Here is a 13,334-nt window from a genome sequence, read left to right on the forward strand (position 1 = left end):
AGGTGTGTAACTACTTAAGAACAGACACCAAAACCGCATGGGGAATGCCTGGCACTCAGCATTCTGAGCTTACTCTTCGGTTTGGTGGGTTAACTCCTGGAGTAGACACGGCTGCAAAAGAAAACAAGCACAAAGGAAACCAAGACAATTTCTTGGGGCTGATGCAGCCTATTCTGACCTGCAGCAGACCCACTCTCCCCAGCCTCCCCACCGTAATAGTCATAGTACGTGGGTTGTGTGGCTGGCTCAGGAGACCTGCTCGATTCCTTTACACCCTTTTCCTTAAAGTCTAGGCGATCTCTAGAGCTGTTTGTTGGCTGTAAACGCCTGTCGGACTTTCTTTGTCCTTGGAAGTGTGGCTGGGACCATCTGAGGTAGTCCAGTCCTGTAGGTGTGCTCTGTGTCTTGGCAGCGTGTGATCTATGGTGGGAGAGAGAGATCAACTTCTCCCAGTGGTGGCGCGAAGACAGGGGAAGGCCAGCCATGCTAGTCTCGTATAGGATCCAGTTGCTGTAGTCTTCCACCTTGGTGTACAGAAACAGGCCCGGGCATTTCTCCCCACCGTGCGTCAGGATTCCTCGCAGAACCCACAGATTCACCTTCTCCAGCTGGCACATCATTGGGCTTCCTGGTTCCCCCTGTGACAAAGGACAGAAGGCTTCAGGTCTTAGAAAAAACTTTTCTTTTTTAACATATCCTTGTGCAATTTACTGTTTGTTCTAGAAATGTTTTACACTGGTTCTCACCAGAAGTGAGGCAAATTATAGGGTACTGTTTCACATCCAGGCACCACAAATTCCAACAAGATGACTTTTCCTTACATTATGCAAATTATTTGTGGACTTCTGCAGACTGCCCGTCGCTTCCTGATTCATATTTCATTTTCTTACCCCTTTCCAGTACCTTGACTAAATCCTCCCTCTCTCCTGGCTTCTCAGTCCTGGCTTGTTGCTATTTCTTTCCTTCCTGGCCTGCAATGCTCACATTTCCCGTTCGCTCTACTTTGCTTCCATCCTTAGTTTAAGCCGCTTCCTCCAAACCCAGCAGCTGCCTTTTTTTCCACCTGCTGCCCTGCCCTGCTATGCTCTTGGCCTTCCCACTCCGGGGGACAGTGCTCTGGGACTCTAGAGTCCTGCCACGCACACCTTACCTCACTTAAGGTGAGCAGGTGGAAGCTTGGCCCACTTAGCTACCTACGTGACCCTGGGTCACAAATTCTCTCTGAGCCAAAGTAGGAACACAGTTAATGCTCGAAACACAGGCAGAGCACCTGGCACGGCACCTGGTACACAGTACGCACTCAGTGAACTAGGAACTACCGTCATCTTGAGGTCTATAAAAGGCCATCATTTTTTCTGTGAAAAGTTGAGAAAAATGGGAAAACAGTAAGACAACTACAAGGTATGATCCACCTTTCCTGCCTCCACCCCTAAGTCCCCCACCCCATGGTCCATCGGATGCAGGAAAGGGGTTGCCACCCAAAGGCTGTCTGCCCTGCATGGCCTGCCTGGCTAGAAGGCCTGGGCAGTGACATGCTCTCATGGCTTGACTGAGACTGTTAAACAGGGTTGCATTTGACAGAAAGGGTTGCAATTGACAAGAGGAAACAGACTCAACCACCAGAAGCAGAGAGGCAGGAGAGCGGCCACCTCAGCCCCTTTCCACCCCGAGGCCTGGGAGTGTGGTCTGTCTTGGGTGTCCTCTTTCAGTAAACATCCCTGTTTCTGAAGCCACAGCAGGACCTAGATGAAGGCGGGTAGGAGAAGAAAGGAGCGAGGCTGGAGCAGAGCAGCTGCAGGGACTCCCTGGGGGCCTCTCAGAGGGCCAAGGCCAGAGTGAGGAAGGCACGATGGCCTGCACTCCGTGCCTCTCCTGGAAGGGAGTGCTGTAGTGTGGAACTCTTGACCTTTCAGTTTTCACAATCTTCTGTTTCACCCCACGCTGCCGAACAGCAGAGGGTAGAGATTTCAGCCTAGTGTCCGGCCGGTTATCCTCGGACCAGCGAATGTGCCCTCATCTGTACCCCAGTGTGTCTGCCTAGGCGTGGAAGCTCCCTGCCAAGAATGGCGTGATCTCCCCTCCTTTCACCCATCCCATTCCCACTTTGTCTTCACTGTGGCTTTATAGCTTGAGGAAGAAAAAGAGCACAATTTAGGACAATCTGATGAATGGTTGTGTGGCAGATGTCCCCAGCGATTGCATGGTTTCGCAGGTTGCTGTTCTACCCAGGTGCAGAATACGCTGCCTTTTCTCTTCCCTATAATCCTGTGGGGCTGTGACTTCTGAAGTACAGCAGCAGAGACAAACAGTACCAGGAGCCCCTGCGGAGCAGCCTGGCCTCATGTCGTAAGGGAGTGGCCACGGCACAGAGGGAGCCCTTTCGCGGTGTAGTCCCCTCCCTCAACATTCAGCCAAAGGTGGGAGGCAAGTTCAGAGTGATTGTGCTTTTTGTCAGGTCTCTGGGGAAACCTGTTAGGTAGACACTGAACCTGCTGGTTTATTCTGCACGTGACAAGTGTGGCTCGAGGGTCTCTGGACACTAGAACACATTTCCCAGAGAGGGAAGGATTCTAGGTGGACATGTCACCGTTAGATAGTTTGCGAGCACAATTGTGTTCAAAAACAAAGGACTGTAATAGGTGTACCACAGTTAGAAACCAACCTGAACTTTGCAGGTGGATTTAAAAAGGTATAAACACTTAGAGTCTAAACAGCTTACCATATTCCACTGAGTTTAAGATGCACTTAACATAGTAACATCTTTGAAATTAGGATGTGTCTTTTAATCAGTTGATATCAGAGTTCAACTGGCAGCATTTCTTCATTCTTGGTATTACATAAAATAATGGTGCATTCTATGATTGGCAGCATCTTAGATTTGATGAAGTTGATACTGGATTGATGGAAGGGTTGAGGGCAAGATTTTGGTAAATACCTATGATTTCTACAGTATTTTTTTTTTTTTTGAGACAGAGTCTCATTCTGTTGCCCGGGCTAGAGTGCCATGGTGTCAGCCTAGCTCACAGCAACCTCAAACTCCTGGGCTTAAGCAATCCTTCTGCCTCAGCCTCCCGAGTAGCTGGGATTATAGGCATGCGCCACCATGCCCCGCTTATTTTATATATATACATATCTATCTATCTATCTATCTTTGGCTGTCCAAATCATTTCTTTCTATTTTTAGTAGAGACGGGGTCTCACTCTTGGCTCAAGCTGGTCTCGAACTCCTGACCTCGAGCGATCCTCCTGCCTCGGCCTTCCAGAGTGCTAGGATTACAGGCGTGAGCCACCGCGCCTGGCAATTTCTACAGTATTTTAACACATCTCATTTAAAAAGTTGGTAAGGTCCTGCATCTGGCAGAGGACCCAGTACAACGTAGGTACTCATTAAATGTTGAACCAACTTTGGAAGGGCAAACTTGCTGTTTAATGAGAGGCAGTCCTTCATGCTTTTACAATAAAATGACTTTTAGAAAGAATTGTCTGCATATACGTATTTTTTTCCCCTACTCTAAAATACTTGCCAAGGCAGGAGGATTGCTTGAGCCCAGAAGTTTAAGACCAGCCTGGCAACATAACAAGACCTTGTCTCTACAAAATATACTGGGCATGGGGGCACATGCCTATAGTCCCAGCTGCTCAGGAGCTGAGGTGGGAGGATCTCTTGAGCCCAGATGTTCCAGGTTGCAGTGAGCTATGATTGTTACCACTGCATTCCAGCATGGGCGACAAAGTAGACCCTGGTCTCCAAAACAAAAACAAAAACAAAAACAAAACAAAAAAACTTGCTCTTCTAGATCCTCTGGGAAAAAAATTTCCCCATCGGGGTGTCCTGAAGCTTTTTAGAGGAGAGTGGTGATCAGCATCTCAGACAATTTTAGGACCAAGGAGAGAAACTCTATCTGGATATCTGGTAGACCTGGGCTCTTATATTTGCTCTAACATTTACTGCCTACGTGACCCTGGTAAGCTGCAGTTTCTGCAGATTTGGACACAAGGGGGCCTGAACCAGGTGTTCGTGACTTCGACAGATGTTCTGAGACGATAAGACAGCCATATCTGTACGGCCCTCATCTGGGTGGGGGGGGGCAGGGCTTCTTACAGAATAAAAACCCAATAACTGATAAACAGTAGCATCACAGGGGGGTCTAGGTTCCATAGAATCTGAATACAGTGACCCCACACTGTAGACTTCCTCGAAGCATATCTGCGTGTGCGGATACAGACTCACACTTTCAAATTTTTAGCTAGTTAAAAAACATTTGGGACTTAGACATGCTAAATCATGTTACACTGATAATGGTGACTGGTTAGCCCATTCAGCAGATTTTTATTGAGCACTTGCTATGTGCCAAGTGCTATTCACCCCAGAGACAGCCGTGAATCCCAAATTAGAGTTCTGCTCTCATGGAATTCCCTGTCCAGTAAGGGGGAGTCCTGAGGTCTCTTTGACATGATCAATTCTTACTCTCAACATTTAGCTCCTACTCCATGATGTTCTTACCAAGCAAATAGACTTAGTTTCCTCTTTTGTGTGACGGCCGCATCCCGTGTTCTCGAATCTGGGTAAGGGACACAGGTCAGTGTCTTTCACAAAGATTTTCCTCAGGATACTCATTGTCATATGTTTTCCTGTCTGGACCATGCAACAGAGAGGCCAAGAGTTATTAACCAGAAGGTGGCCCCCCACGTCAACACAACTGCAACTCACACATCCAAATGGGAGTGAGTGGAAAATGTTCTTACAAATCTCTTTTCTTCATAGAAATAAGACCCTGTGTCTGAGTTTTTACTGAAAACTACCTTTGCTTTGAATGTGAATGTGTAAATAGGCAGAAAACACCTTTACTCCTAGAGAGTATCCACTTCCTTCTTTCTTCCTTTCCCGAGAATGAAAGAAAACAAGAGTGGCTTAGACAAAAGCACAGTGTGCTCTAGTTCAGGGAATAATGTCCCCTTACCCCTCCATAACCTTGTACTCATTTCAGCCTGCGCACTGCCTGTGGACTTCCAGTCTTGGTGTAGGGCTAGAGGAAGAAGGACCCGTGTGATGTGAGAATGGCCACAGAAAGGGCAAGCACTGGGAATCTTGGCTGACTCGGTGGGGGGTTTCAGCCCAACTCGAGAACCTCAAGCAAGCTCAATTACTAACTTAAGATAATCCCTAGAACGGTTCATCCAAGTCCCCCCCCCCCCCCCACTGCTAGCACACACACAGCCTCCTCTAGGAGAAGGGATGCATTAACTGCAGACGTGGGGTTCCATCCTGACACCCAGCAGTTCTGCGAGACCGGAGGCATATGTAGCTCTCCTCTGAGGAAGCAGACGGACTGGACCAGGCTGTTGAAATGTATCTCCGAGTCTGTCTTCAGGAGGGCGATGTTATTGTTCATTGACTGGTTGTTGAAGTCCTCATGGATGATGATGGTATTGATGGAGTACTCTGCGTGAGCAATCCTGCTGGGATCCATGTTACCTAAACCAACTATAACGACAATGTCCTTCCTGGAGAGAGAGCAAGGGCATCTTGAGAAGCCAAGGCAGCAAGGAAGCTACACCCTTCCCTGTTTTCATATTTACTGTGTTTTTTCCCCCCTGGCCTAGAAAGCTCATCCAACTCATCTTCCCTGTGTTAATTTTTACTCACCCTTTTGGATCCAGTCTCCAGGAAATCTTTTCTAAACTTTTCTAAATCTTAGGCTTGTGCCTTCCTTTGTGAACCTGTAGAATCTTGGGGATTCTTCTATCCTAACACCACTTGTTTCAGCACCCAAAGATAATCTGTTAACAGGTTATTGCTGATTATCTTTCCTTCTATGCATAGCTTTTTTTCAAATAGTAGTTGTTTGCTAAAGTAATAGTTGTAGTTATAACAAAGATGTAATCTTGGCTCTTGCTTTTAGCACTTAACATTTTAATACAAGCATCTTTCCCGATGATATGCTCTGTAAATACACTTTGGAGAAATTCCAGTTTTAATAATGCTGGAGTTAAGTTGGGTGTTTTCCTTTTCTTCTCTTGGGAATCACCAAAGATACTATGAGAATGAGAAACAAATGCAAACACCATAAAACCAAGAGGCACTAGAGCATCCAAACCTCAGAATCGGAGAAAGGCTGCAGAAAGTGGTGAATGACGGGTGGAGTGCAAAGAGTTACAGACGACACCTGCTGCCACAGAGCTCAGAAAAAGCTGGCTGAGCATGGTTCTCAGCAAAGAATTGAAAAGAAAAGAAAGAAAACCATCACCCAAATGAAGGCCAAATTGGAAGCAGCATAAAAAGAGAATTGGGGCCACAGAAAACACAATTAGGGACATTGAGAAAAGTGGCCAAAATGAAATGGAATCTAGCAAAGATTTTTAAAGGCTAGAGAGGAAAATGGCAGTCAAAGGATAGCCAGCAGACCACAAAGAAAGTAACCACAATAGTGAAACGGAAAAAATATTTCAAGATATAATTTAAGAAAGTTTTCCAGAAATAAGACTTGAATCTACAGTTTGGAGATATCAACACTGAGACGTACCCTAACCAGGTCCCAATAGGAAACAGATGGCACATTCAAATAAAGCAAATTGGGAAGAATTGAATAAAGGGACTCTTTGCGAAGGTCTTGGCAGGATGCAGGGAAACCACAAATACTGCAGAACACTGGGTACTGTGTGATATAGGCAGGTTCCTGCTGAGGTCACAACAGGGTGCTGGTACCACCTCTAGGCTCTAGGTGAGGGGAGGGAGTGGATCACTTAGCTGGAAAAAGAAGCCAATCTGCAGTGACCCTCAGGGGAATAAGGACCCTGACCACACCCTCTCTACTTCCTCTTATCTCTTGCCAGTGCTCCCCTTGGGCAAACCCACCTGGAACCCAGAAGGCAGGAGCGGCCACTGGTGTAACCCATACAGGTGAGCCTCCTGGGCCCAGCAGGTAGAAGAGTAGAGAGTGGATCTGGAGAGGCAGATGGGAGAGATTCAGCATAGCTAGTAAAATTGCTGGAATCGAGTGACAAGGAATCCTTGGACATCCAGACCAACAAAGAAGTCATCTTAGTTAAGTTTGGCCGTGCCCTCTAACCCAGGGAACTTGTGAGGGTGAAAAGAGGGGCTGACAGCATCATGCTGGGGTAGGAGTCGTAAACCAGGCCTCTCCCAGGTATAGGAGGCTGTGTGGCCACCTACCTATGGGGGGAAATCAGAATGGCCTCAGACTTCTCCACAGCAAGATTTAACACCAGAAGCCAGGCGGATGCCCATAAAGTCCTCAAAACGAGAGAAGGTGTGAACCATGAATTCTGTACTTAAGTGGTCATTCAGTTCTAAGGACAGCACAGCATTTATAAAAATGCCAAGACCAAGGAAATATGGTTCTTGAAAGCTCTTTAAGAAACGACTTGAATACAAAGTTTAGCCAAACCTAGCATTGGAGAAAACCCAGCAAAAGGACGGACAGGAAGTGTGAAATTCATTATAATATTGGACTAAAAAGAGAAACTTAAAAAAGTTATAGATTAGAGTAAAAAGGTAAACCCTGGAAATAATCAGACAGTATAACTAAAGTGGGAAAGAAAGTCAGAGGAAGGAGCCTAAACATTTATTTACCACTACTAGGTGAAGTCCAAAGGGCGTGCAAATATGCAAATGAGTCCAGGTAAACAGTAAAAACACATATGTAAGCTATTCAAACTGGGTGATGGAAGAGAGGAAGGGAAAAAGGGAAAAGGTAGGAATTCTGGTACTGGCCACACCAGAGTCTAGGGAGGACTATTCAGAAAGAAGCAGAGGATTTTGGTGTCTTACGTGAAAGTCTAACTCTAAGATGGAACCAGAATGAAAATACGAGCTTTCCAAGTTTGTCAGAAGAGACCTATAAAACAAAAGGAATGTAATATAGTGAAAAGAAAAACAAGAAGCAATAAAAAACAGAAAACATAACCTACGACAAAAACAAGAAGCAGGAACCACGTTCTGAACATCAATTGGGAGAAGAATGTTGGGTAAGACAAAGAAAGGCTCTTCACGCGATGATAAATTCAGTCCATAGGGAAGAATACACAGCTATAAATGTCTGCAGCAATTGATGTAGTATTCACACTGTAATAACTACAGGAAATAGATAGAAGGAGAAAAAACCAGAAGCCTGTTCATGGTAAGAGATTTTAATTCACCTCTGTCAGTCTGGGACAGACCAAGTGGACTCCCTCCCCCAATTTTATGTATTAAATTATACACCGGCTGAGAGTGGTGGCTCACGCCTGTGACCCTAGCACTTTGAGAGTCTGAGGTAGGAGGATAGCTGGAGGCCAGGAGTTTGAGAGTAGCCCGAGCAACATGAAAAGACCCTGTCTCTACAAAAAAAACTATAGAAAAATTGGCCAGGCATGGTGGCGCATGCCTGTAGTACCAGCTACTGGTGAGGCTGAGGCAGGAGGATTGCTTGTGCCCAGGGGTGCATATATACGAGAAATTATGCTATAATCTTTTTAGCTGTGATAATTGGATATTAGGTTTCTTTCCAGTGTTTTGTGTGTAATTAACCATCCAAAGAACAACTTTGTACATAAAACTTTTCCAGTGGTTGAAATTATTTCCTTAGTGTTGATTCTCAGAAGTGACATCACTGGGTCAAAATGTGAGATATTTTACAAATATTTACAAAAAATTTTTACAATAGTTACAAAAATGTTTTAAAGATGTTAGCTGTTCCTTTAATAACAGTTATGGTTTTTTCTGGTGTGAAAGAATGCATACATATCGTATAGAATTTGGAGAATACAGAGAAGTGCAAAGAAGAAAATAAAAGTCGTGTGTTCTGAGCATCCAGAGATAAGCACTCTTTAGACGCTTCCTGCATTTTCTTCGAGGCTTTTCTCTATGTACGTATATTTGTGGCAGTAACATTTGCAAGGCCCGAGGTGAGTATTTTAAGGTAAGGACTCCTAGTGACTGACTGACTGGCTTAACAGGGTAAGCAGCAGGGACTCTCGTACTAAGGTCAGTGCCCCTGTGACATCGGAGCCGCAGTGACATCGGAGCGAATGTCCTTCCTGGATAGGATGGAGGAAGAGTCCTTTCAGTTTCGGCTGAGAGGCCCACAGTCCTCCAGCCTTGGCACCTGGTGAGTTTAGGGGCCCAAGGCTCTTGGCAGAGCAAGTGCCCGAGCTGTCCCAGGCTGAGCAGGAAACAGACCCGCCCCCACCCACCAAGCAGTGGCGAGAGCCCCCGGGGCAGGGGTACTGGCCTGTTCAGAAAGGCAGACGCGACGCTGAGGATCCAGAACTGACTGAGGATGCAGCCGAAAGCCAGGTGTGTGTACTGGGAATCCTGCAGCGACACCACCCAGGGGAACTCCATCTTGCGGACCAGCTGCTCCTCGGGATCCGGGATGTCCAACGGGGCAGCTTGCTGGATGCCGCAACCTGCAGAGGAGTGGGGGGCCTCACTGCTGAGGCAAGGAGATGGTCGCTGGGGGGCCCCCCATGTGGCCAGGCCTCAGGACCCCTCCCCCGCTGAATGTCCACCTTGCTCATCACTGACTCTATCACCCCGTTTCTTTCTCCTAGTGCGTCTTGTTCCCCATAAAAGATGCTCGGTGGCATCTTTGAACATCAAAATGACATTAGACTGCTGAGAACAACTCTGTCTACTGAGCACTTAGCAGTTTCTGCAACCTTTGTGAACATCAGCAGTTCCCAAAGTGTAGTCCGGGACCTGTGGGCATCCTCAACACCTTTTTGTGGGTCTGCAAGGTTAAAACTGTTTTCATAAGAATAGGAAGACAGTATTTGCATTTTCACTCTCATTTGCTCACTAGCCTACCGTGGAATTTTCCAGAGTGATGTCATCACTCTGATGGCGAATACTGTGCGTGAACTTGTGTATTCCTGTTTTAAAATGCTCCCAGCTTTAATTTCTAATACCGCAGATATGGAAAGATATACCCTCACAAGCAAAAAGGGACTCTTTTGAGGTCTGAAATAATTTTTAAGACCATAAAGGGGTTTGGAGGCCAAAAAGTTTGAGAACTGCCGATGAACACTACTTCATACAATTTCCCCAACAGCCGGGAGAGGTGGTGTCGTTCCCAGTCTGCAGATAAGGAAATCAAGTTTTAGAGCCGGTCAGCATTTGTGCGAGTTACACAGTTGGTAGGATATAGGGCTAGTGCACAAGAATCCAAACTCCTTCAACCCCACGCAGTCTAGGTTCCAACCACAGTTCATGTCCTCAAATTTGCCCTTGCAAATTTGACCTGCTGTTGACCTGCGCGGCGCTTCCCGCCCTGTGTGTTTTGCTTGCCCGTGGATCCCTAGGTGCTAGCATGGAGCCTGGCCCATCGTAGGTGCTCAGATCATCTGGGGCACGAACAAAAGGGCTTTGCCAACTAAGCACTCCCTGGCTTCTTGTCATCAAAGGGCTAGAAGGTCCTGGCAGGGGGAGGCTGTATCTGGCTCTCTCAGGCCTGCTCAGCCTTGGCCTTCCTGTACCCAGGAGTGGGCTGCCTCCACCTTCTTGGACAGCCTCGACTTGTTTCCAATGAGAGTTAAGTGTTAATGTTTAAATAACATGCTCCTCCTGCCAGCCCTGGGTTGGCCCAAAATGGCTCTATTGCCCTGTATTTTTTTTTTTTTTTTGAAAAGGTTCTATATTCATAGAATCATGGAGTGTCAGGATGTTAGAACAGGAAGGACGCTTGCAACTCATCTAGTCGGAAGGGGTAATTGACTCTTCAAAGCTCTGGCTTGGACGGGCTTTGTCTCCTACTTTCCAGGCCCACCCTGGCCGTTCTGCTCTTCCCAGCTGCTGACTCCCTCCACTGCCCCGTGTCCTCCCCCGAGGGTCCGTATGCCCTGTTCTGGACAGTCCATGCCCACGGGACTAGTGCCCACCCTCCTTATTGGACCTGGGGGTGCCTATCTCAGCCTCACGTAAGCAGAGTGAAGAGTAGGCGAATCCTCAACCCTGACTGCACATTTCATCTGCCAGAATCCCTGGGCACGGCATTTTCTGAACACAGCTCCTGGGGAGATTCTTATGCGTATTTGGGAAGGGCCTGGGTGCAGAGTCCAAAATCACGTTGGCCCCTTGGTCTGCTGTGAGCTCTTCCCTTCTCTGGGTTTCAGCTTCTGCCTTTGAAATGTGGGGTCATAATCCCAGACCCGCACACCTCTTGGGGTTGCCGTGAAGATCACATGAGGTGAGGTTATGGGAAAGCACTTTGCAAACTGTATCCCACGACTGACAATGCTAAACCAAGTGCTGCCTAGATGATTCCATTCTTTTGCAGTGTAAATCGCTGCTCTGCTTTACTGTTTGTGAATCCCAAACCACAAGCACGCAGAGCTTGCTCCTAAAGCAGTGGCCCTGGGTCATGGGTGCCATTTGGTGGGTGCCACCAGCAGACTGTGTGGATCAGAACATTGGTGACTGCTTTTTTACCTATTTATCCAAACACACAGCCCTGCCAGGAGCTGAGCTGGGGCCTGGTCTTCCAGGGATGGATTTCAGGAGCCTGTCACAGTGACATGCTAAAGAGTGGTGGCCACACAGAGAGACATGTGACACAAGGGAATGTGCCCAGAGTATATGGAGGAGGGGGCATGAGATCTGCCCAGGGCGTGAAGTCTGGGAGAACTTCCCCTAGGTGGTGACCTCTGATGTAAGCGCCAAAGACAGGGTTTCCCAGCCACGATGCTAGCACACAGCATCACATCAAAGGACCTCTCCGTATGGGACATTATATGAGCAAACATCTCCATTAATTGACACTTGGACGCTTTTCTGGAGCAATGACAGAGCTGGTTGTTAGCAAGATGATGTCTGTAAGGCCACTAAGTGCTTCAGAACCACCAAAGAGAGGATTCCTTTTCCTCGGTCTGATTCTTGGGGCATCGGCAATCGGTGGCACAAGGCACTGACCCGTTCTCCCTAACCCTACAGGTGTGTGGTTACTCTTACTTTTGAGCACTCTAGTTGACTCGTTCATTTGACCTTGCAAAACCCTTGGAAGGTCAGGATATAATGAGGAAATCTGATGAAATGTTAGCTCTGGGTCACTTAGTTGTAACTTTCTAAGGATAAGGGCTTTCTGTATTTTCTGGACACCCCCCGGTCTCCTTGGGACTGCGGGGAGACAGAGGAGGTAAAGGAGGCTGAGGAAGATGGAGGATTCCCCTCTTTACATGTGTGTGCATGTGTGTGTGCGTGTGTGTGTGTGTGTGTGTGTGTGTGGCTTTCTCACGTCTTTCATCTAACTCCAGGAAGACGAGGCCTAGCCAGCCGGGATGGCAGCGAGGTGGGACAGAGCCTGCTTTAGTCAGGTGTCCCCTCTCCACCTGCCCCTTTCTAGGCTGGAACTCATAGTTAACAGCCTAGATGTCAGGGGGGTGGGGCCCACAGCTGCCACTTCTGCTATCTGAGTCTCTGGCAGTCCCTACAGCACTGACAGCACTAGAAGCCCCCACTGCTCCTGGGACCAGCTCTGCCATGGGGCTCATAGTTTGCAAAGAGCAGTACACCCAGGAAGGGCAGGGTGGGCTGTGAGTGGGGAGGCAGGCCTCATGCTGTCCCCTCTGCCCAGAGGGCCCGACTCTCCTAGCTTAGGGCGCTCCTGCCCTGAGGACCAGCCCTGTGTCAGTTTCCTCCATCCATATCCCATGGTTCACTTCTTTGCCTGGTTCCTGCACGTGCTGCCCAGAGCAAAGTGCTGTGCGTCATCTTCCCCGAGCCACTCCCTGGAACTTAAGGACCACTTTGTGTCCCTGGATGGTCCCCTATCCATGTGACACGTGTAGTTAAAGTAGACAGAGGGGAGTTGCACACTCACTGGCTGAAGAGTGGAAAACGCAGAGCAGGACCAAGAGCATCCCTCGCATCTCTGCCATCCCCAGAGAGAGCCGCAGCAGACACCATGGGCAGCTGGGAAAGCAGAAAACCCAGTGACTCCGTCCCCTTCCCACACACGCGCGGGGTTTCCCTCTCCTCCCAAAGCGGTGAGTCCTCCCAACGTTGGAGGCTCTGCATCTTTCCTTTCCACCAGCAAAGGCCCCAAGACGCGGGGCACTGACCTGTCACATCCGTAGTGCTTGGTTCTGTGCAGTCAAGACCGCACCGATCTTCAGTCACAGTTTGTGTGACAGCCCGGGGACAAACGGCAGCTCACGCCAGTCAGTTTTCTGCTCAGTCTGGCCTGGGCCCCTGGGAGTCCTGGAGTGTTGGGTCTCCAAAAAGGGTTGCTTTTCGACTTGTGGAATTCAACCCTTGCCTTAACTCTGTAGCCATAAAATGCTGCTGAAACAGAAGGTGGGTTTTAGTGGAAGCCCATTCCGGGCTTCATGTCTAT

At 48.0% G+C, this 13,334-nt stretch overlaps 1 protein-coding gene across 1 annotated transcript; it reads right to left on the reverse strand.

Annotated features, from left to right (window-relative positions):
- Positions 1–89: 89 nt before the first annotated feature.
- On the reverse strand, positions 90–12,913 carry PRSS54 (serine protease 54). The gene is given in 6 exon segments (XM_069456726.1): positions 90–638; positions 4,505–4,636; positions 5,247–5,505; positions 9,234–9,411; positions 12,819–12,867; positions 12,869–12,913. Coding segments are annotated over 6 exon segments (1,203 nt in total). The 5' UTR covers positions 12,905–12,913.
- Positions 12,914–13,334: the final 421 nt, after the last annotated feature.

The sequence above is a fragment of the Eulemur rufifrons genome, chromosome 23, assembly GCF_041146395.1.
Source record: "Eulemur rufifrons isolate Redbay chromosome 23, OSU_ERuf_1, whole genome shotgun sequence".
In the NCBI taxonomy this organism is placed as follows: domain Eukaryota; kingdom Metazoa; phylum Chordata; class Mammalia; order Primates; family Lemuridae; genus Eulemur; species Eulemur rufifrons.